At 41.2% G+C, this 25,881-nt stretch overlaps 1 protein-coding gene across 2 annotated transcripts; it reads left to right on the top strand.

Annotated features, from left to right (window-relative positions):
- Nucleotides 1–816: 816 nt before the first annotated feature.
- atp1a3a (ATPase Na+/K+ transporting subunit alpha 3a) lies at nucleotides 817–24,456 on the top strand. 2 transcript variants are annotated; one of them, XM_026299784.1, is made up of 24 exons: nucleotides 817–935; nucleotides 1,207–1,313; nucleotides 9,777–9,890; nucleotides 10,566–10,625; nucleotides 10,880–11,083; nucleotides 12,039–12,152; nucleotides 13,040–13,174; nucleotides 13,746–13,863; nucleotides 14,467–14,555; nucleotides 14,681–14,860; nucleotides 16,276–16,474; nucleotides 16,685–16,929; nucleotides 17,020–17,212; nucleotides 17,338–17,513; nucleotides 17,687–17,823; nucleotides 17,900–18,050; nucleotides 18,204–18,372; nucleotides 18,794–18,948; nucleotides 19,527–19,650; nucleotides 19,930–20,075; nucleotides 20,223–20,353; nucleotides 20,940–21,041; nucleotides 21,386–21,477; nucleotides 21,764–24,456. In XM_026299784.1, the coding sequence occupies exons 2-24, from the start codon at nucleotides 1,308–1,310 to the stop codon at nucleotides 21,790–21,792; spliced, it is 3,069 nt and encodes a 1,022-aa protein (XP_026155569.1). In that variant the 5' UTR covers nucleotides 817–935; nucleotides 1,207–1,307; the 3' UTR covers nucleotides 21,793–24,456. The 2 variants fall into 2 exon arrangements, with proteins under 2 accessions (XP_026155569.1, XP_026155570.1); XM_026299785.1 differs by having other exon boundaries at nucleotides 922–946.
- Nucleotides 24,457–25,881: the final 1,425 nt, after the last annotated feature.

Below are 25,881 nucleotides of genomic sequence, written 5' to 3'. Positions count from 1 at the left end.
GCTCTAGGAGAATAGTCTGTAAGTGAGTCGTTTCCCCTGATACCATTGACGATGCAGATGTGCACTTTGTTCATGTCTTTCACAGCAACAGAAAGGCTTCAGCTGAGACAGCTGCTGCCAACTAAACAGAAATCCAGGAAGAAGATTCATAAATTCATCTGAAGATTTATCGGCTCCAAAATTCCTAAACCATTTATCATTCGTTGTTCCCTTTGTGTGGAGGGAGATAAGTACATTTTCGTAACACATGTACAGAGTACATGCAAAATAACTTTTATTGGTGTAATCAGTTCTTCCAAATACCTATAACTGCTTCATTTGCAATAATTCCCACTAATTGTGTATCTGATTTTGGTTATAGGCATGAATGGGTTACCAACATGCTACAGCAGATAACCGGCCTGGAGCGCCAGAATCCTCTTGACCTTAAAGGTCCCAGGTTCCTTGTGTTTGCTTACACTGTTTTCTAAATGAGGTTCAATCAAATGACCATAAAGTAACACAAGCACAGCCTTATTCCAGCATTGTAGTGCTGTTTTCATTGGCTTTAATAGGAATCTGGAGTAGTCATATGTTAGAGAATGGTAGTCCAGCATGTTTATGGCTGCAGAGCCAGTTTTAATTTGCCCCGGTGATTCAACATATCAACATTTCAGGATAAGTCCTCTCTGAACTGTACTGAACTTGGATGTTATTATTTCTAAGCAGACAAACTGAGGAGAGGGAGATATTACTGTTATTCAAGTTTTTCCTGTTGTGACATGAATGAACACAGAACCTATTGGTCCTAGTTTCATTCGCGGAGTGGAATACCAGTTAAACCCTGAGTGGTGCGGCAGTCGGCGAGCTACTGCGGAGGGAGACAGCATCCGAGGGACAAGCCTGCTGCCCGGGTCTACTTTCCACCGGCATCATTTGCGCCTCACAGGGAGAAGGTTGGTGAAGTGTCAGTAGCGGCTGCGCATCATTTTCACATTTTATAACGAAAAATATTAAACTCTTTTGATTTTCATCTGAACGGGCTGCAGCTTTGCCGAGGTGTTCGATGAAACCTTGCCTTGTCAAGTTGCCTTATGCCCGCTCCTCTTAAAAAAAAATAGACACCATTTTAGGGTATAATGTTAGCTAGTAGATTGTTTTTTTTTTGGTCATTAGCACAATAGCTCTCAACTGAAAGGAGGCATTTTTTTTTCTTCTCATTATCAGACCAGAAACTGCTCCCCCTCCTGCCTTAAAGCCAAATATTCTGGTTGAATCAACAATAACAGCGACTCATCTTCTGAGGAGACCCGACTGACTGCGCCGAAATGGGGGTAGGAGCTAAATTTCTCCTAATTTGATGCTAACGTTACTTAGCTAATCTGCTGTAAAATGTCGTTTCTGTTAAAGTTAGCTTTACAGCCTGGGTTTTGTCGGTGTGTGTGTGTGTTTGTGTGTGAGTGTGTGTGTGTTAAGGAAAGGGTTAAACCTCATGGAGGCACAGGCATGATGTTAGAATGACATTGAACACGGTGGGCTAATGTTAAACAGTGTGACTTAGCTAAGAAAGCCATAATAATGGAAATACTGTTTAAAATGCTCTGCTGCATGCATCGTCACAGTCCAACCGATTCATCACGTTAGGTATCATTCATCACAACAAATCAACGCGTTGCAAATGACGGTAACGACTCGGTGAGAAATTATCACCGTTTTTTGTTTTTTTGTTTTTTTGACTCTGCGTCTTTTTTCTTCTTCTTTTGTTTCCGTGGAACATGCGCCAGATTCTGTGAGTCAATCCGCCGCATCCAGGCTCCGGGCGGTGCGACAGAACCGGTGCAGGGTGGTAACGCGTTACAGTAACGACCCCCCGGTTGGTACTTGAGGCTCTATTATCGTTTTTACAGCTCTCAAATCAAATGGAAACGTTAATGCTGCTGTCGCACCTGGAGAACATCGCAATTAAGGCCGTCACCCACCTGAAAGAAGGTGCTTCATTTTCCTGACTGGGTGAGAGGCAGTGGCGTGTAATTTAATAGGTGTAGGTGCCGTCACTGCTGCAGTTTTAATCAGTCTGTATTTTAGATGAAGGTCTGACATCAACACAATCTGCTTTTCTGACCAGACACGTTAAACACACGCCTGGTGTCTTTCATTTAAGTCTTCTGGGAGTCTTCTCCTTTTTTTGGCGCTGTAACGCAAAAGTAACGGAACGAGCAAATGTGCCAAACCCGAGAAGGGGCCCAGAAGGCAGACCAGATCCAGAGGTTTTCAACAAGCACTGGTTATGCAGATGTGCTGCTTCGTTCAGCGGTTCCAAAAAACGAGATTACACCGACCGAACATCTGGATCCAGCCGCTGGACACAGCGCAGACGGTTTAGGAAATTCACAGCCCCTAAAAAAAAAAGGGGCGATTCTTCAGACTGGATAATGACTCGACTCGACCCATCAGAAATGAAATCGTTTATGAGTAATAGGTAATTACGCCCAAGAATATGAAACCTGCTGGTGGCCAAAAAAACCGCAGCCCGGATTGCGGAATATCTTGTCAGTCCTCTGAGTCTGACTGCAGTAACTCTTTATCACCACATTCATGGCTGCAAGTGTGTGCCTTGGCAGTTATTCTTAATAAAAAGATAGCGATTTTAGAATATTTGTAGGATGTGGGTGCGGAATGGAAATGCGGGTCCACATAGGGTAGGGACTGGGGGGGGGTCAAAACCATTATTTGATTATGAATTTTGCTCGATTCATCTTCACTAGGAAGCATTTGCTGCATTTTCATTCAAACATTACATAATGCGACAGTGCGTCGTGTTGCTGTCATTGGCGGTGCTGTGCTTGGTGAGGATGGAGAGGCAGCTGGGTACCAAATAGGCACAGACAAGTGCGTCAAAATGGTTTCTCACTGATGGTCAACCCATCCCTCACCAACCAACTCCTAAAAATGTCGACCGCCAGGCTCCAAAGGAAGGTGCTCTCCGTGAGGGCAGAGACGACACCTCCACGTCTCGTTTTACCCCTGCAGCCTCCCAGAACCTCACTGATCTGTCAGGTCATGGAGGACATCCTGTTCTAGCCACTAAATTTAGACTTTAAGATGTCATTCATTCTGAAAAAAATCATTCTGACATACCTGTTGTATTATTATAAGTTATTACCCAGTGTCCATACCATATTACAACCTCATCTAACCTTATTTATTTATAGAATTATATAATCTCCTACAGTATGATGTATTTTTACTTAGAGGTTTTGCATTATGGTGTCAATGTTGTTGTGTAGCATCCATAAAATCAGGCAAATGTGTACTTTAGGATTAATTTAGCTCTATTTTTTTTTTTTAGTGTCAGGTACATCCATGTTAATGATGGGCAGTGGTTTTTCCTCTGCTTCACATTCAGGTTTGGGGGGGTTGGGATGAGAGAGCATTCAGGCCGAGTCATGGAAACGGTGCCGTTCTGTCACGGTTTGTGATGCTGTCCACTATATGGCCAGAGGGGGAAAACACACACAACTCTGACTACTGCGTCAAAGAGTGGAAGAGGTGGTGTGCATATAGTGTGGGGGAGTGGAAACTCCCATATTCAGGCTGTGATTTGCCCTTGGGAGGGGTGGAATCAAGTGAATGGGTGGTGGTGGTGGGGGTAGGGAGAAACAGAGATGTTCAGTTGACAAGGCAACCGAGGCCATTTGATCCAGGCCAATCAATTGATAGGGGATGTTGCTGGAGGAGGCAATGATTGTGTTGGTGTGTGAAAGGATGGAAGGCAAACATGAGACAAAGGTCAGCCAACATAGGCCTTGTGGAGAGGAGTGTCCTCCCTAGAGGAAATCTGAGCATAATTCTGTGAATTAGACATAATGATAGAAGTAGAGCAGCGTAGAGAGGCAGAGATTTTCTTTGTGGTGAGTCACCTTGAGATGGGTGAATACTGGGAAGGATGGAGGAGAGGAGAAATGCTACAAGAGATGCTGCTTATGTGCAGTGATGATACAGAGGAGGGAGCAACGTTGGAGGTTTAGGAGAAAATTACAGAAATAACACAACGGACCAGGAGGGAAAAGGAACTATACGAGGATAAATGCATATGCTGATATCCCATAATGCACTTGGTGCCAAAGCTTTAGGAAGAGAACCAATCACTGTGGAGGATGGATGATGTGTGGTGTGGCTCAATGCATACTGTCTGTGTGTTTAAAGATAGGCAGTGCTCTTCTGACCCAACCTGCTCTAATGCAACATATATGTGTAACCCATATATGATGAAGGTGAACGTTCATACACTGTAGTAGCTCTCGACACCATGAGCTCTCTTCATTGTAGTGGGTATTTTTTTTATTCCTAATAATAATTACCTCTACAGGAAAAATAAAGTTATCAGTGTGAAAAATATGTCAAACTCCTGTGACCATCCATAGTTGAATGATACCTGTTTAAAGTAAAAACTAATTATTGTATTAATCACACATCCAGACTGCTACTCTGCTGTAGTGCTATTGGACTTTTCCAGTTTAAACATACCTGTACTGAGTGCAGTTTATTATTACTAATTGTAGTTATCCAATATATATTTTCCTGGTCATGGACTCTTGTATAATCGTTGCAGTCCGTCAATATCTCATCAACACAGACTCTCAACCTCCTTTCTGTCGTTAGTTTCCATCTGTGTGAGTGTGTGTGGAATAGTGTAGATCCATTCTTCTCCAAATCACTTTAAAATATACTATAAGGTCATTTTGCGTGGTGTGACTTAGGATAACTAGTTGTTTCCCACACCTTCTGCAACACCACCATACAGAAATGACAAGTAGTGAGAGCATGCTGCACACTATTACATAACACACAGCCTACGTCACATTAAGTGCATTATTAAACTTTCCAATGTCCCTAACACAGTTGACTTCAGTTAGTTAAATTGAACCAATAGATTGGAAGCTACTAGGAAACCTCTGATCCTTCATCTGTCAACCCATTGGTTTGCAGATGCTGTCAGTCTGATTCTGTTACTGCCATTTTCTATCACACTCTCAGACTTGCTGCACTGCAGGAGGTGACACACACAGCTAAATGTTGGCGAGCAGCTCAAAATCTGTGGTCTGGTTTGTTAGAAATCTCCTCCAGCAGCCGTCTAAGCTTCCAATGAAGAAATATTTCACAGAATCAGATCAAAACAAATTGATCCCTATGGCATTTATCTGCTGTGGACACTGAAAACATATGTACTGCACGCTAAAACCCAGCATCATCATCATCATCATCGGTCTGCATCATGGCTCTAGCTGTCTCTCCATTAAACCTTGGTGCAGATGAGTAGATCAGAAACAGATGGGCAGCTGTTGGGAGGCGGATGTAAACAAAGTGGGAGGGTGAAGGGAGGGATTGATGATGGAGGACCTCTTTTACCCTATGTATGTGTGTGGCACTCAGTCCATCAGTTTTTGTTTTTCGGGTAGTCCACTGATCTGTGTGATAATCTATTTTTTTGTGTGTGTGTGTGGGGGGGGGGTTACCCTGACCCACTGCAGACAACATACACTAGTGAGATCCACTCTTCAGATTTGTAGTGACAAACGTGACACTTCAGTCACTGGAACATCCTCAGATGTAGTTGAAAAATAGGCTAAATACCTCACGCTGAACATGGCTAAATACCAGACGGTTCAGTGCCAGCTGGTGGATATTTCTAGGTCTTATACTATGGATGCTGCTGTTCCAATTTGCATTTGGTGTCCTCCCTAACAGGGGATTGTGAAAAGGAGAAGAGCATTCTGCTGCTTTCATTGAAATAAATGTCATAATAAACTACTTCTGAAATTACTTAAATGAATTAGGAAAGCTGTATCATAGAGATACTGATCTTAATAATTCATGCCTCCTTTTTCTAATTACAGCTCATTTGAAGTTGTTTCCCTTCATTAGCAGATATGATCAGTAGATATGTATCTGTGTCCTGATCTGCACCATTTAATTAAAGCTAGGCTCATGATTTATTGTTGTTGTTCTCCAAACCATCTATGCATTTACTCATACTTGTACTAGGATGTAGTGATAAAATGCCCCTGTTTAATGTCTGAGATTTGACCGGTGATCTCAGCAGATTAAAAGAGGGCTTACCCGGCCTTCCTCAGACCTGTGGTGCTCTGAGCCACAGGCCAGGCTAGGTACACAATACCAGCAGTTCAAGCAGACTGCAAATGTTCAGCATGTACAGTTTGTCCTGTAGCCTGGCACAGAACATCTGGATGCTTAGACCTCCTCAGGTTTTACAGCCTGTAACTAGACAGAACAGTCAGAACAGTACATACTGTACTTGGGCTAAGAAAATACACAGGAAAGTACCCTGTAAATTAAGTCAATTTAATCAGCGACAATGAAGGCAATATATGCCAGTCCATTGTGCATTGTTTATACATCTGTAAGGAATTCAGTCCACAGTAAATTAGAACAAATATGATATTGGTTGGTGTGGGATTCTAAAATTTAGGTTGTACTTGCCCTGATTTGACTCAGAAATGTCTTTGAAAGTCATAGTGTGTCTGTAAAATAGCAATTCCTGGGGGAACATGTTGCCCTTGATAATTGGGTATTCATTTTATTCAGTTCACCATGCTCATGTTTGTTTCATCACATTGTCAAATGTGTGAATGTGACCTGTCCCTCCTGGGACTATGTGATGCAGTGAAGAAAAATAAAGAGGTTGAAATTACCAAGTATATAACCAGAAGCAGAAACGTTGTTGGCATAAACATAAAAAAGGATGACCAACACAGAAAAAAAGCCTATTATTGTAAACAGAATGGACAGTAATAACACAATATATAAAAGCTTTCTTCTATAAGGTTTTCAGTAGTGAAAAGAAGTCTAAACAACTCTTAACTGTACTGGTATAAATGTAGATGTATTAGGTTTCTTTTTGTGACTTCATGCATAGTCAAATGCTGCTCAAGGCTGTTTACGTGCTTGCCTGAATGGCCTTACTGCCTTGGCAGTCATTGTCCTGAATGGATGTGAGCACATGTGAGCATGAGGGCAGAGGAGAAAACAAACTGAGGTAGCAAATGTCTTTAAAAATAAATGGCTGTGTGTAGATGGTCCCCTGACACTCTGTCTGTGTAGTCTCACAGTAGTCCAGTTCATTGGTTCTTTAGGTTTACCACATTTTAACTAGTGAGCAGTGATTAGGTTTGTTTTTTTTTTTGTCAGTGATTACTGTCACTGTTTATTTGTGCAAACCCTTTTAAATTACAGTCAGAGTGCACTGGAAATCTGCCTTATTTACTCTTTAGCTAGACGGGTAGAGTTCCTGGTCATAAATAACAATCATCACAGATACTGGATCTTAGTAGCTGATCCTGAGTTGTTAATTGAAATTAGACACTAAAGGGACTTGTTTAATGTTGGGCTTTGGGGATGTGGATGCTCCTCTGGGTTAAACAGTCAAGCCAAAGGATACTAACACTGTCAACATAATGATTTCAGTAACAGCCTGTAGTTTTTAAGATACATGAGATGATCTTTGTAACCTCTATAGCTCAACAAATACAAGAATATTTCAAGAGGTAGGCAAAAATGAAAAGAAAGAGTGATTGTTTGGGTCAAATATAAATAGTTTCACTGCTTTTTTTTTTTTTCCAGAGAAATACAGACAACAGCGTAAACACGTGAATGAGTAAGGATGACTGAGAGAGTAGGATTAAAAAGATGGGGGTCAGAAAGAGAGAGTGATTGAGAGGGATTATTATTGTTCAGTGGGTTAATCTGTCAGAGTAGTAAACAGCAGTAATCCCATGGCCTGCTGGACACGACTGACAGGGGAGCACTGCACCTCCTGACAGATGGAACTACAGACACACACACACATTTAAGAAGCGCACGGTACACACACACACAGAAATCCAAGCATGGAAAAATGCTCATTTGCAGTCAAGCAGAAAATAATACCTCTACCTATTAACACTATCCAACAATAACAACAACAATAACAACAATAAATATGGATTTTTAAAATTTTATAGCTGCCAGTGTCAAAGGTCTTCTGCTACTGTCTGGATGTGTGTGAGTCTGCTCTCTCTTTACCATTGCTTAATAATTTTTATGTGGTGAGTCAACTATTGCATGTTTTGAGGAGGATATTTGTGCCTGCAGGGGATTTTGGGGTTGTCGGTCAGACATGATATTTACAGGTGGATTTCTGGGATTTATCTGCCTCTTCTCAAGTGATTGAGACAACAGACAGAGAATGTTAATACATGTTTTATAGTATGTTTGGCTGGATGTCAGCAAACCATTGCTCCGACGGACAGTCAACATCATAAAACATCCATCAAATCATTGTGAAACCTCTCAGCCTAAACTAATCCAGATAAGAGCTTTCTAAAATAAGTCTGGGCTTCCTTCTCATCACGCACAGTTTAACAGAACCTGAATCCCAATATGTGATTATTTACAGCACATATTCTCACATTTATACGAGGATTGGATGGTAGCATGAGTCTGCCTGATGAGCAAATGTCAAATCAAAATGCATCCCCAGTAACAAGCCATCACACATTTGGCTGCGCACACTTCTAAAACGCTCTCAGGAAATGTCAGCTGAGTTTAGGCTCAAAGTAAAATTTAAATGAACTTCATTAGGTTAAACAGGCTATTTAAATTCACAAAATTATAAGAAAGACAAAGAGGTTTCCTCTAGCAATGGATTCATTTAATTACGCGTAGCTGACTATACACACCCTGCTTCCCAATGAGTATATCATAAATTGTCTCCAGTTGTCTCTGCTTCTAAAAACACATCTGCTGTTTAGCAGCTGAACCATCATCGCCCTGATCTACTCTACACAATTAATTTCCCATGTGTTGTGTTGTGTGACTGATGAAAGTAAGATGTACACTGGAATCAAGGAAAATACTTGAAATTGATCACTATCTTCTAATTACAGCTTTGTGTATTATACTGTACTGCTTGATCTTCAGTCATTTATCAGTGCCCTCTTCCACTGAAGCTCAGCTTTAGTTTCACTTGATAAATTTGCTTTGGGAGGTAAAAATGATCAAAAGTGATAATCTCATTATCAGGAACATTAGAGAAGTAATAGGATTGCCGTATACTGAAGGGGTTTAGTCGAAGTTTGCAAACACATTCCTACATTAAAAGAAAGGTCTAAATAACATTTAACTGAATTTCCCCTGAATTAATAAAGTTTAGCTTATCTTATCTTATCTTGCTTAGACACACATATCCAGACGCACTAATGTAGGACATTGGCGATTATAACTATCCCAAGAAGACGTTACAGTTACTGTCATTTTTCTTCTATCCTGGGTCCTGAATTGTACCTTCTCTCTTTATATCTTCTGGTCTTTTAATTTTTGTGTGATCACACTCTCTCTCAACTGCTTTTATTTGTTGCCCCCCCTCTCAGACACAATAGCAGTGTCTGTGGTTGAGCAGCAGTAGCCTAAATAGTGGTGGTGTAAACTGCTGTTTAAGTGGAGCTCTTCAGACAGGCCCGTGCTCTAATGATGCCAGACCTAATCAGGAAGTCTTGAGTTCCCCTTCTCACACCAGGGGATAACATCTAATTTGGATCTTACTCTAGATGTTTTGACTGGGTCATAATATAGAAGAAAATAGGATTTAGGCCTACTGGCTGGCTGAATCTAATCGTGATGAATCTAAGTGACAGCTACAAGTAGGATAGGCAGAAGTTTCTCTACTTAGACTTTCTAGCATTTTCTCTCTGTCCACATAAAATGAACAAACTCAGCGATCTTGTCTCTTTGTGTTGCAGTATGGACGGTCGGACAGCTACCGCGTGGCCACCACGCAGGACAAGGATGAGAAGGAGTCACCCAAGAAGAAGGGAGGCAAAGATTTGGATGACCTCAAGAAGGAAGTTCCCATAGTATGTACACTACTTTCTACTTCTCTGACCTCACTATCCTAAACAGTGTGCTCTAGATGCCCATGGTGCTAATACTGTAGGGCTTTTTTATCTTTATCTTTATCTTTATTTATTTTTTAACCTACCAGATTGGTGGCACAAGCTCCCAAAAGCCTCATTCAAAATCAGTTGGTTATTGTCACATCATTGAAGTCCCAGTTGTGTAGTTGGGTTATAGATAGTGTGTGTCCTGGCTTCACCCCAGCATTCAAAGAGCTACAGTCCAGTTGTAATCTAATCTCTCTGTTTAAAAAGGACAGCAGGCGAGGTATGTCAGTGTACAGTAGTGCTACAGTGCAGTTTGAGGTAATATGCCAGAGCAGTTTAATCTTGATGTGGAAGGATTTGCCCCCGTGTGACTGGAAGCTAAACTCAGAGGATAAAACTGTGTAGTTCTTCAAAATATCATAGGTCAAACCTGAATAAATGCCAAATGTCTTTGAGGAACATACAGACAATTTCAGTTCATTTGTATTGGTCAGTTTTGCTAATGATAAAGGAACATGTTTAGAATATAAATGAACTTCTTTACAACTCTGGCCCCTTACATTACTTGTATCATTAGGTCACTGTACATGAATCCATATGAAAATTGGCAGATGTTTTAAGTTTACATTCTGTTTAAACTCTTTGTAGACGGAACACAAAATGTCTGTGGAGGAAGTTTGCCGGAAATACAACACTGATATCGTCCAGGTATGTTATTTGCTTCAAATAACTTGTGACACTTTTCACTTATTACATCCCAGTTAATACGATTGTAAAATCAATTTCAATTATTTAGAATATTATCGTTCTTTTCCTTTTCTGTCCTCTTCTTCCACCCTAATTTTCCTCTGTCTTTCCTTCCCTGATTCTTTTCCTCCTCCTTCCCCCCCACTACCTACTTCTCTTTGCTTTTTACCTCTCCTTTAAATTGTCTGTCCACCCTCTCCATTTCTGCTGCCCAGGGTTTGACCAATGCCAAGGCTGCAGAGTACCTGGCCAGGGATGGCCCCAACGCCCTGACTCCACCCCCCACTACCCCAGAATGGGTCAAGTTCTGTCGCCAGCTGTTTGGTGGTTTCTCCATCCTGCTGTGGATCGGTGCCATCCTCTGCTTCCTGGCCTACGCCATCCAGGCTGCCACAGAGGACGAGCCCGCTGGGGATAATGTAAGTGGAGGATTTTTGATGCATGGTTGATGATGGGATGAACTCTCAGGCCTGGTGATGAAAATGAATCAGCCCGCATGTTAAATAACATGTTGAAAGATAGGAGTTCTGACACAATGCAAAGAATATGTTTTTCTAAAAATGTATCAAAACAGTGTAGATCATCAGTACCTGTGAGAAACCACAGGAGGAGGTTAGAGGAGGGCGATTTGCTGCAAGTGTTTCTGCCTCATGTCCTCCAGCACTTGGATTTACAAGGCAGTTTATTGACTCACTTCTCCTCAGAGGCAAGACTGTGTCACTGACAAAGGTTGTGTCAGCTGTTTGTTTGAATCATGCCGGCCGACCCATCTGTAGACTGACAGGCACCATCTTGTTAGCATCCATTTTGGGCTCACCACAGGGAGTGTGTAACTCCTGGAGTTGGTAATGGCAGGGTAAGAGAAGGGCATTCATGGGTCAGCACTGCTTCATGTGGAGTCAGGGACTGAGGCTGAACTGCTCTGACACACACAGCATGACAGGACAAAATAACTTGGTTCAGACCACAGGAGGTGACTCAGGCTGAAACAACTGTGACACGTCAGTATGAGGATGTGTTTCACCCTCAAAACAGAGATTCACACTCTGATATCTGGCTGCAGTTATGTCAAATGGTACAGGACACAAATGAGAGTGCCAATGGGAGAATTATTTAAAGACATTCATATGAAATAAAACAAGCATGATTTGTCTTATTTCTAGTTTCAATTTTACAGGAGCCTCAACTTTATGACAACTGATTTTTTTTATCTCTGCATTTCCTCTAAAGTCCAGTGTTCTCTTTGCATCTCTGTGATCTATTTTTCCATTTCCTTCCTCTTATGTGATACATTTTTAGATTCAGGTGAAGTCACTCTCTAATCAATTATGAAAGCCTCATATTTCTTTCTTCCTCCCCTGTCTGTCTATGTAGTTGTATCTGGGTATCGTGCTGTCAGCTGTCGTCATCATCACCGGCTGCTTCTCCTACTTCCAGGAGGCTAAGAGCTCCAAGATCATGGAGTCTTTTAAGAACATGGTCCCTCAGGTACTGGACACCAAACAGTGGAACACCAGGCAAAAACTGGCAATTTGTGCCAAAAGTGCCTGATTTATTCCGTTTTTAAGTTTGTCTCATCAATGTACATGGTAAGAGAAAGTAGCACAAGAAGCACTAAAGAGAATTTCCTCAGCATTGATCCTTTTGTCATCACAAAACATCCAAAGTATTATTGTCCAGTTAATGATTATTTTAGATAATTCATCCATATATGAATCAGTTTCTGCTGCATTATTTTAATAAAAGCTATCATTATACACTAGGAGATGTCAGTGTATTTAAATAATTCCTGGTCATATCAGCTCTACTGGTTTCATTGATATGGTTTTATACTTTTAGAAAAACAGGTATTAAATTCCATTCTGTGTGGTATTAAAATTGTTGAACCTTGCAGAAACCCAGTTATGATCACCTTTACTGACACCGAGCAAAAATCTAAATCTAAAAAGCAGTTTACACTCAGTAGAGTAATTTGAAGGTAAACTGGGTTCCTAAGTTATTCTGGTGTTTATTAAGTGGAAAATTCTATTTTTATGAAGCTTCATGTCACAATATAATGCTGTCACAGCTTTAATTTTTCTTCCACATGAGCCTCTCAGTTCCTGTAGTTTTTACACTGATGTACTTCATCTCTAACCTTTCCCTAAATAGTGTCTTTGCAATGGTTTGTGTTATTTTTGGTAAGCAATTTCAACTTTACATAAATATGTAAATGGGGCAACATGGTGGATGAGTGGTTAGCACTGTTGGGTGCAGCAGATCCCTGTGACCCTGGTTAAGGAATAAGCAGGTATAGAAAATGAATGGATGGATAATTATGTAAATGATTCCCCAAAATAAATTTGTTTGCTCTCTCTTTCTGTCTCTGTTCCCAGCAAGCCCTGGTTATCCGTGAGGGAGAGAAAATGCAAATCAATGCTGAGCAGGTGGTGGCAGGTGACCTGGTGGAGGTGAAAGGAGGAGACAGGATCCCTGCTGACCTCCGCATCATCTCCTCCCACGGCTGTAAGGTGAGCTACAAGCAGTGCTATAGTCCTGTATTCATGCAGACCTAACAAGATAACAACTTCCCTAAAGATGCCCTTGTTGTCCCTAGACTATTAAGTTTCCAGTCCCAAACACAAAAGCATCAGACTAAGAGTCTTTTTAATGTTAGTAGTCAACACATTACTTTTCAGCTCATTCTGTTTCAGTGACCAACAGTAAAAAATGGCTGCACCGTATTTAAAGGTATAAGTAATAATGGATAACAGAAGTGTTTCTGTTCACCCTTTGTGAGTAATCAAATATTATCTAAAACAAGAACAGCATGCACAATGCATTATTCAGACTTTATAATAAAACAGCTTTGTGAACGCGATCATTTTCCAGGCGTGATGCAGAAAACAATCTGTGAGAAAGTAGAGAGAACTTATTTACCTTCATGGTATATTTACACAGATTTTATACATTTTTTTGTGTAGGTCTTCATATGAACCTCATATGTACCTCAGTGTTACATTTTACATTTTGTCTGCCTATCTGAAATTTGTATATAGTCTTCACACTCCCACCAGTTGATCATCAAATTTCTCTGTTCAGGTGGACAACTCATCCCTGACTGGTGAATCAGAGCCCCAGACCAGGTCACCTGACTGTACCCATGACAACCCCCTGGAAACCCGCAACATCGCCTTCTTCTCTACCAACTGTGTTGAGGGTAAGGTTCCCATCACAACTGTCTTCATCCTGACTCATCATCGTCATATTGATGCACTTTTAGTTTACCCACTGTTCTTTGTAAAAACAGAGGCACACACAAACATATGTGGATGTCTGTGTGTGTTTTCCCTCATGTGACTGCTTACTTATGTTTGTACGGTTCTGGTTCAGTGCTCAGATAGTCCTGCAAACAAAGGTGCCACACATTAGCTGTTACTGTTGACTACAGTCAGTGTTTGGTCTGATGAAGGAGCAGCCAGTGACATCACTGGTCATCAGGGGAACCCAGTGACCAAAAATGTGACCTGATTTAACCTCATAGCTGTTTTAGTTCATCCAGTTCACTTCATCATTTTATCCCATAGACTTTGTTGCTCTTAGTGGTGGACTGGAAAATAATAATGGATGATGCCCTCTTGTGGACAAATTGTTTTACATTACATTAAAACCTTTAAGTGCTTCCAATGATCATCATGCTTGCATTCATGTATGCACGTACTCTCACTTTTTATATTTATGTTTTGCTGAAGCCTTCTTTGTTTCTCCCCTGGAACTGATAGTGAACAATTATAAAACTCCTGCCTGTCCTCTCTTTCTGCAGGAACAGCACGTGGTATTGTTGTCTGTACCGGTGACCGTACAGTGATGGGACGCATCGCCACCCTCACCTCAGGCCTGGAAACTGGCAAGGTGACATACTCATTATTCATTATCTTTTTGCTTCCTTGGTTGCATTGTGTATTAACAAATGATTTAGATTGAGTGCTCCTGTGATGCTGATAAGTAGTAAAAACTGTAAAACTTCTTCTCTTCAGACACCCATTGCCAAAGAGATTGAACACTTCATTCACATCATCACGGGTGTGGCTGTTTTCCTCGGCGTGACCTTCTTCGTCCTGTCACTCATCCTGGGTTACAGCTGGTTGGAGGCCGTCATCTTCCTCATTGGTATCATTGTGGCTAATGTGCCCGAGGGGCTGCTGGCCACAGTCACTGTGAGTTGGCAGAGAAATGACAAACTTGAATATGTTGTATGTATGTGCTTTGTGTGTTAGTTGAGGGAAAGGTAGATATTTTTAATCGATTTTGTGTTTCTCAGTTTGGGAGAGCGAAGTGAATGTGTGTGTGTGTGTATTTGTGTGTTTGCAGCGTTTTTGTACAGTCGTGAGATTCTGTCATTTTGATTTGTTGTCTCAGTTTTTCAGTTCTTGTGTGTTTGATTTTCTCCTCAGTTCGTAGTGTTGTTTGCAGACTTGGGGTCAAACATTATTTTCCTAAAATTCATGTATTAAATATCTAAACAGCCATTTTTCTACCTGAACAGCATCCATCTTACAGAAATTGACTTTGAAAATAGTTTTAGCCCCTAATCCACACATTATTTTAGATTTAAAGATTAACAGACTCATCTGCACTACAGAACATGATGCAGGTTGTCCCTGAATGTAGGTCAATCCTTAAGTTGCCAGTTTCGCCCATGTCTGACTATGTGCTTTCTGTATATACTGTCTGTATGGCTTATTTTGTGTTCTATTGTGGTTTTTTTTTTGTGTACCTGCTTTTCTTTTCTCTGTGCTTGTGAGTTGTCTGTGTTGTGATATTGCTGTATGTCTGTGTGCATCTCTGTGAGTATCTTTGTATTTTTGTGCTTTAACATAGCTGTTTTTGTGGTGAAGGTGGTGTATTGTGTGTTGGTGGTTCTGTCTTTCCATCTGTCTCCTCTCTGTCTTCCTAGGGCAGTCCCATATTTTGTGTACCTGTTTCTCTCTCTCTCTCCATCTTCCTCTTTGTAGGTCTCTCTCTTTCTTTTCCAGGCCAGTCGTCGTGCTGTCTGCAATGACAACGTCTAGATAATGTAATGACATTAGGCTAATGACTAGTGAGCTCTGAACTGGATTCGGCCTCCTCTGCTTGGCCTTTGCTAGTTCTGTTTGGCCCATGGGTCTTGCCGTACTTGGCATGATGACATATTGCACCGCTGCTCTGCTTCATCACTTCACCCGTTGCCTCATGTTCTCTCTGCATTGCTTGTTGGGCTGTGTTTTTATTTTTTTGAAGGAGGTTTTTGTGCATTTTGCTATTGTTGAGCAGGATGAATGTCTCCAGGTGTCCAACTGGTTTAGTTTTAGGCACAGTTTAATTGCTTGTTGTTCAGTGTGACACTGATGTTGATCTACTCATTGGCATAAATTATAAATCAGTTTAGTGCCTGGAGGGGTTCATCTGTGCTGTTAGTTTACCATCTAGATACTAATTGTTTTTTTCTCTTTCTTCTTTGATTTGTTTGTTTCTCTTTGACCTTTGTCTCTTACTCTCTCGTCATCAACTTCTTTCCTTCTGTCTGTCCTTCCTCCTCCTGCTGTCTCCGTTTCCCTCTTTGTTCTTGCCTGTCATGTCTGGTCTTTCTCAGGTGTGTCTGACACTAACTGCTAAACGAATGGCTCGTAAGAACTGCCTGGTAAAGAACTTAGAGGCTGTGGAGACACTAGGCTCCACCTCCACCATCTGCTCTGACAAGACGGGAACCCTGACCCAGAACAGGATGACTGTGGCCCACATGTGGTTTGACAACCAGATACATGAGGCTGATACCACTGAAGACCAGTCTGGTGAGATTTTCCTTCGCCATCTGTCTTCATGTACTGTCTTCCTGCAAGATATTACCAGTATTGTAACCTGATTTAGATTTGATTATTGCCATCTAGTTAGTTTCTGGAACCAAAAATCTAACTTTGTGGCGACGCACTCACAGCAATGAGTGTAAAAACATGAGACACCTGTCAATTAAATTAAATCCTTTTTTCCTGATTATTCTGAAGGTTCCTCCTTTGACAAGAGCTCTACAACATGGGTGTCTTTGGCCCGCATTGCTGCTCTGTGCAACCGTGCTGTGTTCAAGGCCGGCCAGGAATCTTTGCCCATCCTGAAGCGTGATGTGGCTGGTGATGCCTCAGAGTCAGCCCTGCTGAAGTGTATTGAGCTGTCATGTGGCTCCATCAAGGCCATGAGGGACAAGAACAAGAAGGTGGCTGAGATCCCCTTCAACTCCACCAACAAGTACCAGGTTAGTCTCTTTGATTTACTTAACTGAAACGTGGTAAACCCTGCAAAAAACTGCATACTTACATACAACACTAAAATCTGTTCCCACCAGCTCTCAATTCATGAAACTGAAGATGAAAATGACAACCGTTACCTGCTGGTGATGAAGGGAGCACCAGAAAGGATCCTTGACCGCTGCTCCACCATCATGATGCAGGGCAAAGAACAGCCCATGGATGATGAGATGAAGGAGGCTTTCCAGAACGCCTATCTGGAGCTGGGAGGACTGGGAGAGAGAGTACTGGGTAAGGGTGATAAATGATTGGAAAACAGTGGTTACTTTAGAAAAGTTCATGGAATAAGAGCTTATTGTATAGTATCCTCCTGTATATGCAATTCATTTGTCCATCTTCCCTCTTAATCCCTTCAGGTTTCTGCCACGTATTCATGCCAGAGGACAAATATCCCAAAGGTTTTGCCTTTGACACAGATGACGTCAACTTCCAGACAGACAACCTTTGCTTTGTGGGCCTCATGTCTATGATTGACCCTCCCCGTGCTGCTGTGCCTGACGCCGTGGGCAAATGTCGTTCTGCTGGCATCAAGGTGGGCACTTTTAACGGAATTTTATATAATGGTTTAGGAGTAGTATGAATTCCTTTTATTTTTCTTTTTTATACTATTCTTTCCAGTTGTTCCTAGAGTCTTGTTACTAGATTCTCTGTTTCTGCTTTTTTCACTTCCTACCTCCTCCTTCTCTTTTTCCTCATCTTTCTCAGGTCATTATGGTGACTGGCGACCATCCAATCACAGCCAAAGCCATTGCTAAGGGTGTCGGCATCATCTCCGAAGGCAATGAGACAGTGGAAGATATCGCTGCCCGCCTCAACATCCCAGTCAGCCAGGTCAACCCCAGGTAAGTGTCGATATGATGGAAGTTATTGTCATTTGTCGTACAAAACTGATTGACTTGCATTGGCTGTGTTATGTAGGGATGCCAAGGCCTGTGTGATCCATGGCACAGATCTGAAAGACCTCACTCAGGAGCAGATGGACGATATTTTGAGGAACCACACAGAGATTGTCTTTGCCAGAACTTCCCCACAGCAGAAGCTCATCATTGTAGAAGGCTGTCAGAGACAGGTACATGTATTATACATAGACACACATTTTGTAGGCATTAAACACATTTATATATTCATAAGCAACTAAGAATGAGTGCTGAAAAAAAAAGAAGTGCATGGTTTTGAGCATTTTGTGGACAAAGCTCTAAACTGTGTTTCCTTTTTCTGTCAGGGAGCCATTGTGGCTGTTACAGGTGATGGTGTGAACGACTCTCCTGCCCTGAAGAAGGCTGACATCGGTGTTGCCATGGGAATCTCTGGCTCAGATGTGTCCAAACAAGCTGCTGACATGATCTTGCTGGATGACAACTTTGCCTCCATCGTCACTGGAGTAGAGGAAGGTGGGAAAGAAATGAAAAGTCAGACTGTGAAGAAGGGAAGCTAAAGGGGGGATGAGAAGTTAAAGTGTTTAGCGTTATGGCTAAAAACGTGTGTAATCTTTTCCAGTTTAGGTTTTTAGTCTTTATTTTTTTTATTTTTTTTGTGTTGTAAGTGGTGCGGTTCAAAATAATAAGAGACTATAAATAAAATAGAGAAAATAAAACAAACCTTTGAAGAATTACCTGCTCAGTATTTTAAGTGTCCTATAGTAAAGCACTGTTCAGCAGAATTACTGCATTTGTTAATGCAGCACCAATGAGTTAATTATGTAGTTTTCTGTATTTCAAAGGTTACCTGGGTTCACTTGTGGGTTTTGCTTCATGCTGAGCTGTGGTCTTTTCATCACTGCTGTTTCTTTCCACTCCACCTCTATCCTTACAGGCCGTCTGATCTTTGACAACCTGAAAAAGTCCATCGCCTACACTCTGACCAGCAACATCCCAGAGATCACCCCCTTCCTGTTCTTCATCTTGGTCAACATCCCACTGCCTCTAGGCACCATCACCATCCTCTGTATCGACCTGGGAACAGACATGGTAAAGGACGTTTTTCTTCATGTGATCTTTGAATAACTCGTCCATGCACATTACAGCTGTACACAAACTTGAACTGTAGACATCCATGTCAAACAGGTGTGCAAGTGGAAAAAGATCCAGTAATACCTGGTAATTATTATCAGAGCAACTGAGTGTTGTGGTTATATCGCAAACTTTAACATACTTTAAAGATGTTGCAAAACAGTGAGTTATAATTAAAGAGTATTTACACAAAAACAACAGTAGATGGCAGTGTGGGAACACTGGAAGGAGGACGTCCAGTCATTTTACCTGTCAGTATTTTTTCAATAGTAACTTTCATATGAATGTGAGTCTCTTGGTCTGTTAGAGTCAGATCTCCACTGGAAAGGAAAAACTGTATTGTTGCAAAATACATGAAATCTGACAGTTTTTCTGGCTGGAAGAATTTTTATCTGCTCACGAGCAGTTTGTTATGGATTCAAACTATTGTGTGATTAAAAATTAACCTTTGTGTCCAAAGCCATTATAGCGTGTAACCATGAAACCCCAAATTATATCTGCATTATAGCAACACTGTCTCTGCCTCTTGCTGTCAGGTACCTGCCATCTCTCTCGCCTATGAGGCAGCAGAAAGCGACATTATGAAGCGCCAGCCCAGAAACCCACTGAGAGACAAACTGGTTAATGAGAGGCTCATCAGTATCGCCTATGGGCAGATTGGTAGGTGCCATATTTGTTATTCAACATACACTGAATATCTGTACTGTAAAGTACTCCGGTGGAATTATTGCCAACATGTTATTTTAAGAAAATAATAAAAGTGAATATTGGTTCAGTGAATTAGATCATCCGTTAGCCTGATTCTAGCTCTTTCTACAAAGTCCAAAATTTCCTACAGTGTGTCATTGCATCAGACTATTTGGTGGTTTTTCTGGGTGTACAGGATTTTACTTTGTCAGATTAACTTAGTTAATAAATAATTAAACTCTATTTCTCCAGGTATGATCCAAGCTCTGGGTGGTTTCTTTGCCTATTTTGTTATCATGGCTGAAAATGGTTTTCTGCCATCTGTGCTTGTCGGCATCCGGCTCAACTGGGACGATCGCTCCACCAATGACCTGGAGGACAGTTACGGGCAGCAATGGGTATGAGTGAGCTGAGACAACACATACACAATTTATTACAGTGTCAGTGATCGAAGAGCATTAGTGTTGTCATATGATCGATGTTTCGGACCAGAATCTGGACAGACTAGCTCATACATCTTCTTTCTCTGCTCGTTCTCTCTACAGACCTATGAGCAGCGTAAGATTGTAGAGTTCACTTGCCACACAGCCTTCTTCGTCAGTATTGTGGTAGTGCAGTGGGCAGATGTCATCATCTGTAAGACCAGACGTAACTCTGTGTTCCAGCAGGGCATGAAGTAAGTACACATTAAGATCGGTGCAGTATTTGAGGGCTTGAGAAAACCTCTGATTCTGGAGAACATATTGCTATTGATACCTAGAGTGGATTGTACTGAGGGCTTTAGTCACAATGAGGCATTTAGGAAGTTGTTGCAGTTCTCCATAGCTGCCACTAGATGTCACTACAAAACCAGTTTAAGTCTGAGACATCTTTAATTTATGGCCCCAGTTTTATGTTTGTGGGCTCCTCTCCCTCCCTCCTTCTGTCTGTTTTTCCTGGTCCGTTCTCTTAACTTCGCTGCTCTGTTCTGCAGGCAGCATTTATAGTCCAGGCACATGAACACAGGTACCAGTGTTGTTACCGATCCTTATGTCCTGCCTGCACAGAGTCAGCTGTGAAGCCATTTTCACTCTCAAAAGTACATGGACATAGTAATTGCTGCAGCCCTGTGTGTACAGAAGAATACTACAGATCAGAGCTCCCAGTCTGTTCGGTCACATACTGATTCCTCCTTATTTAACACCTGACACTTTTGTTTTGATTTGTCTGTTGTCTCTGTCCTTTGTTTTTCACTTTCTTCTTCATGCATTTTTGTCTCGCAGGAATAAGATTTTGATCTTTGGCCTGTTTGAAGAAACAGCTCTGGCTGCTTTCCTGTCCTACTGCCCTGGTATGGACGTGGCACTACGGATGTACCCACTCAAGTAAGTGACAGTACACACCGATTAGGAGCAAAGAGCAGATCAACACATCATCACAGATCAACACATCATCAACATGATGTAAAATTGTGTTTATTTACAAGGTGTTTGTTTTGTTCTGCAATGACAGTACAGTTATATAAGATTATTCCTCCCTTTGTCTTGCCTTCAAGTCATGTCAGGTTTATGTGTATAACCCAGTACCACACAAGGGCCAAGCAGACACACAACAGCAAAGATTACAATCATTAGTGTTCATTAATAAATAATCATTACAGTAAGAACTACTTTTTTTTTTGTTCTGACCCAGTCGCTCTGCTCACTCTGCCCCTCCTTTTGTCTGTCAGGCCCAGTTGGTGGTTCTGTGCGTTCCCATACAGTTTCCTCATCTTTGTTTACGATGAAATCCGAAAACTCATCCTTCGCCGAAACCCTGGAGGTAAGACTGGCGCACAGGTTCACTGGTCTACTGAACATTTTTGAATGATGCGTTTTATAGGCACCGTTTTTTACTCTGCAAACAGAGTTTTATTCACATTGCTGATCGGTATATATACATTTGTAGTATATAACGGAATAACAGTTACATGACAATATTTATGTGTAGAATATTAAAGCTATTTTGTGCAGGACTTGACTCTTACACCAGCGTTGAAATCCTTTTCTGGGTAACTACTGTCTCTTACCCTTTTTCTGTTTCCCTCCTTTTCTGTCTGTTTCTGCAGGCTGGGTGGAAAAAGAGACATACTATTAAATTATCAAAGCATCATTTCCTTCTCAACCCATCCTTCCCTGAATTCATCCTTTCTTCTCTATCTCCCTCTCTTTCTCTTTCCTCCTTCCCCTCATCCATCCCTCGTCTCCTCTCAACATAGTCAAACCGTACAAGAAAACTATGTTTACTCCTCCAACTCTCACCCTCTCCATCCTCATCTAAAGAAACAAAAAAACAAATGCCAAGACGACAAGAGGACCAACCACAGAGGAGGAGAGGATGGGGGCGGGGTGGGTTTGTAAATCTTCACTCGTCCCCCTGTCCCTTTTTTTTCTATCCAAAGTCTCTACAGCACTAGTCTCTGCCAGTATCACTGTTTGTGCCGATGCTTATTACTACACTGTTAGCTGCAGCCACTCGTCATGTGTGTACTCGAACTACAGCGCTGTGTGGAACCGAATAAAGAATATAATCATAAGAATAAAGCCGAAAACCTGACTGTTCCACTGCAATCACTCTTGCCAAGCAGAACAACAACACGGCAGCTCCCCTCCAAATCCCCTGACTGGCGATTTGAGCGGGTGGGTGGTGTCACTTTTTGTTTGTTTTGTTGTGTTTTTTGTTTTCTGCCAGAGAAAAGCCACCCAGATCCAGCTCTTTAATCACTGCCATTTCCTGATATTCACCCACTTCTCTCTCTTCTTCACCTCCTTTTCTTTCTGTTTACTCACTGCCAGTCTCTGACTTACTGCCGAAAAAATCTTAAGTAGTCACTCACCTGCGCCCTCATCAGGGTAAAAAAGTTTAAAAAAGGTCACATCTTCAGACTCTCTCCGTCCATCCTGCTCCCCATGTTTCTTTCTGCTTGTGTTGTTTTCTAATAGACGACTGTGTGTTTTTTAAAAAACAAAATAATTGTTTGCAAAAGTTTTAGTTTTGGTTTTTTTTTACGTTTGGAGTGGGTCTGAGAGCTGCTTGTTTTCATTCAGATATAACGAAGCACACCGTCTCTCCCTCTCTTCCTGTCCTCTTTCTCTCTCTCCTTTACTCTCCCCAGCTCAATCCACCCCCCCCCCACCCTGCCTGTCTATCTGTCCCTGCTTGTCTGTTTGTGAACACCGTGCAAACCCTCTGTCCCTGTAAACTTCCACCCACCTTCACTTCCTGCCTCCTCTTATTCTCCCATCCTAACCCCTCCTGCAACCCCAACCCCACCCTGTTAAAAAAAAAAAAAAAAAATACAATCTTTCTGTGTCCTCGGAAAAAGAGATTTCTCTCCAATTTCATTATTTAAATCTGTGAAAATATGGAATAAGGCACTGTACCTTAACTTGCGAAACAGCAGCAAAAAAAAAGAAAAAAGAATATGAAATAAAATAGAAGGATCTCTCTTTTTTCAGCTTGGTCTCGAGTTGTTTTTGTGTGGAGTTTTGTCAGAAAATGGAAATAAATGCTGTGACCAACTCTTACTTGCAGCAATAGTGTCAAGTCATCTGTTTTCTACCTAAAGAGTTTTAGCACATGGTATATTTTGGTCTGTAATGGGAAACGGGCTCATTGATCTCACAGTCAAGTGGGGACTTTAACAAACCTAACAGATGTGAAGTTACTTTTCTTTAGGAAAATGACACCACCAGGTCCATTTAGTGGCAATGTCACATGATCCTAGCACTTTAAATCCACAATAATCTGCAGTGAAGGCACATCATAAATGCAGCATTGACATGACTGGTAGCAAGTGGTTGTTCATTTACATGTACAACTTATGGAGGTACAGTATCATTAATTTAGAGTCTGGAGTTATGTCTCTGACCCATTGAATAATTTAAATCCAATATTTAGTCCTCTCTAACTTTGGTCTGAGAAATATGTGACTTCCAGCTGCTATAAGCTATAACCTCTGTGTTCACAGCTAGTCTCTCTCTCACTGTCTGTGCTGTTTGGAGCTGAGCAGGTAGTGGACAGTGGGTCTTTAGAGCTTTATCGCTGAAAACAGCTGCAGTGGCTGGAAGTCAGGACAGTAACAGCTAAACACTGATCTGACTTTTAGTATAAACCCCCAAAAAGCTGAGGAAAGCTACAGATTTAGTTGATAGTTTTCTAAACTTAATGCTGTAGTTTGTTAGGAAGACTCGTCCAGGTCCTGAAGGTTATCCCCTGGCAACACCTCCCTGTTTCTGTTACTGTGTGAACACACACACATGCACAATGAAGGCAAAGTTGGGGCGACGTCTCGGTAAGGAGTTAAACCCTACACCTCAACGAGCAGATATGTGCTGACTCGACCAAACAGGTGAACCAGGACATTTGGCTTGAGATTAAATGACCAGAACAGGCTGTTACCATCATACAGCACCAAACACTAGAAATACTGTTGATTCACCCTGCATTACATAGTGGACCCCCTTTTAATGAGATGATGAGGAGATATTATTAACCCCCAAGGGGAAGTGCAGGATGTGACACAACCACGAGAGAAATTAGACCTGGCAAATGTGACTGCAAAAATGGAATAAAGATAAATAAAATCCCTATAAATAAGGTTTATTTCCCATTCTCATCATTCAGACAGTATAAAGTATAAATTTGTTCACTTCAGGAAAATATTTTTCTTGAAATAAGCCCTGACACACCAAAAAGGTTAAAATCTCTGTTGTAATGAGCCTTAAACATACAGAACTGGAAGATAATGCAATACATTACAATTGGGAAGGATTTCTCATTAATGGCATGTTAAAAACAACCAGAAAGATTTGTTCATAAAAAACCCTGTGGTGACAAGAAAGTATTTTTATTCTTATATATTGAAATCACTATACATTTATTAATGACATTTGTTATGTAGAAAATCATCAGTGATCAAAATTCAGCCTTTATTAATTAATTGCAGTAACAAACCAGAGTCAAAACAGCCTGTGACTTGTTTTTTGGTTTTATGGTTTTATGTTGGAGTGTGTGTGTGTGTGTGTGTGTGTGTGTGTGTGTGTGTGTGTGTGTGTGTGTGTGTGTGTGTGTGTGTGTGTGTGTGTGTGTGTGTGTGTGTGTGTGTGTGTGAGACACAAACACACAAATACGCAGTGACCAAGCACAATGGTGTCCATGTTTCATGAATACTATTACAAGGCTCACAGAGCAAATGAGTGACCACTTCTCACACACACACACACACACACACACACCACTTTTAACCCAGGAGATATAGGTCACCTCTTTTTCTGACTTCATTGTTTTCGTCTCTTCCTCATCTGTTTCTTTCAGGAGTTTCACGTAACCTTTTCTGATATCTAACATATAACACTTAAATACTCGTCTCCTGCACAGAGACCAAGTATTTTTAGGTTTAATTACCACCAGGGCAATAATATTACTTTCTAATCTACCTCTGGATAGTACAGTAGGACGTCCTCACTGCACATAACACAGAAATAGACAGACAGGAGGACAGGTAGTGTCACCTGGAAATGAAAAGTGTTTCATAGTCCTCTGTCCTTTCTGTAATGATTATTAAAGATAACACATTTACATACCAGGCATTTTGATGTTTACTATCAACATACACAAGCTGTGCACTGCAGTTTTATTATGGATATTATGGTCGATTGACTCAAATGAAACAGACATAGGATCACAGTGGACACACTGCTTATAAAATGATGAATTAATTGTTGGGTTTGTTTCTTTAATTGGGAAAAATAGATAGTATCACCATAGTATAAGATTGTGTGTAAAACTTTCTGATCTGGCAGATGAATGTAGATGACAACACGTCTATATACACACAAGGCATTTAATGTAGTTTTTGTAAAATACTTTCCTGCAATAAATGAAAATGCTGCCAGTTTAAAATTAGTTTATATCTGATACACTTATATTTTATCTTGTGTTTGTCTTCTCCTGCCTCTGTAACATAAGCAGGAGCTTGTAAACCTGTGTGTATTCATTTCATGATGTGTGTCCACTGGGAACGGTGAAGTGTCTTTGTGTAAATCCTCATTTAGAAAAGCAGCATCTGTGTTTGGGAAATGAACATGTGACATTTTTTACCCAGAGGAGTCAAAATGGATCACTCAAACCGGCTCAAATAGAAAGGTGCTGAAAGAAAGGCTCAGTCATGTGGTCATGAGTGAT

This window comes from Mastacembelus armatus, chromosome 11 (genome assembly GCF_900324485.2).
Source record: "Mastacembelus armatus chromosome 11, fMasArm1.2, whole genome shotgun sequence".
Taxonomy (NCBI): domain Eukaryota; kingdom Metazoa; phylum Chordata; class Actinopteri; order Synbranchiformes; family Mastacembelidae; genus Mastacembelus; species Mastacembelus armatus.
The sequence above is the reverse complement of the archived record's forward strand: the minus strand, read 5'-3'. Positions and strand labels throughout refer to the sequence as shown.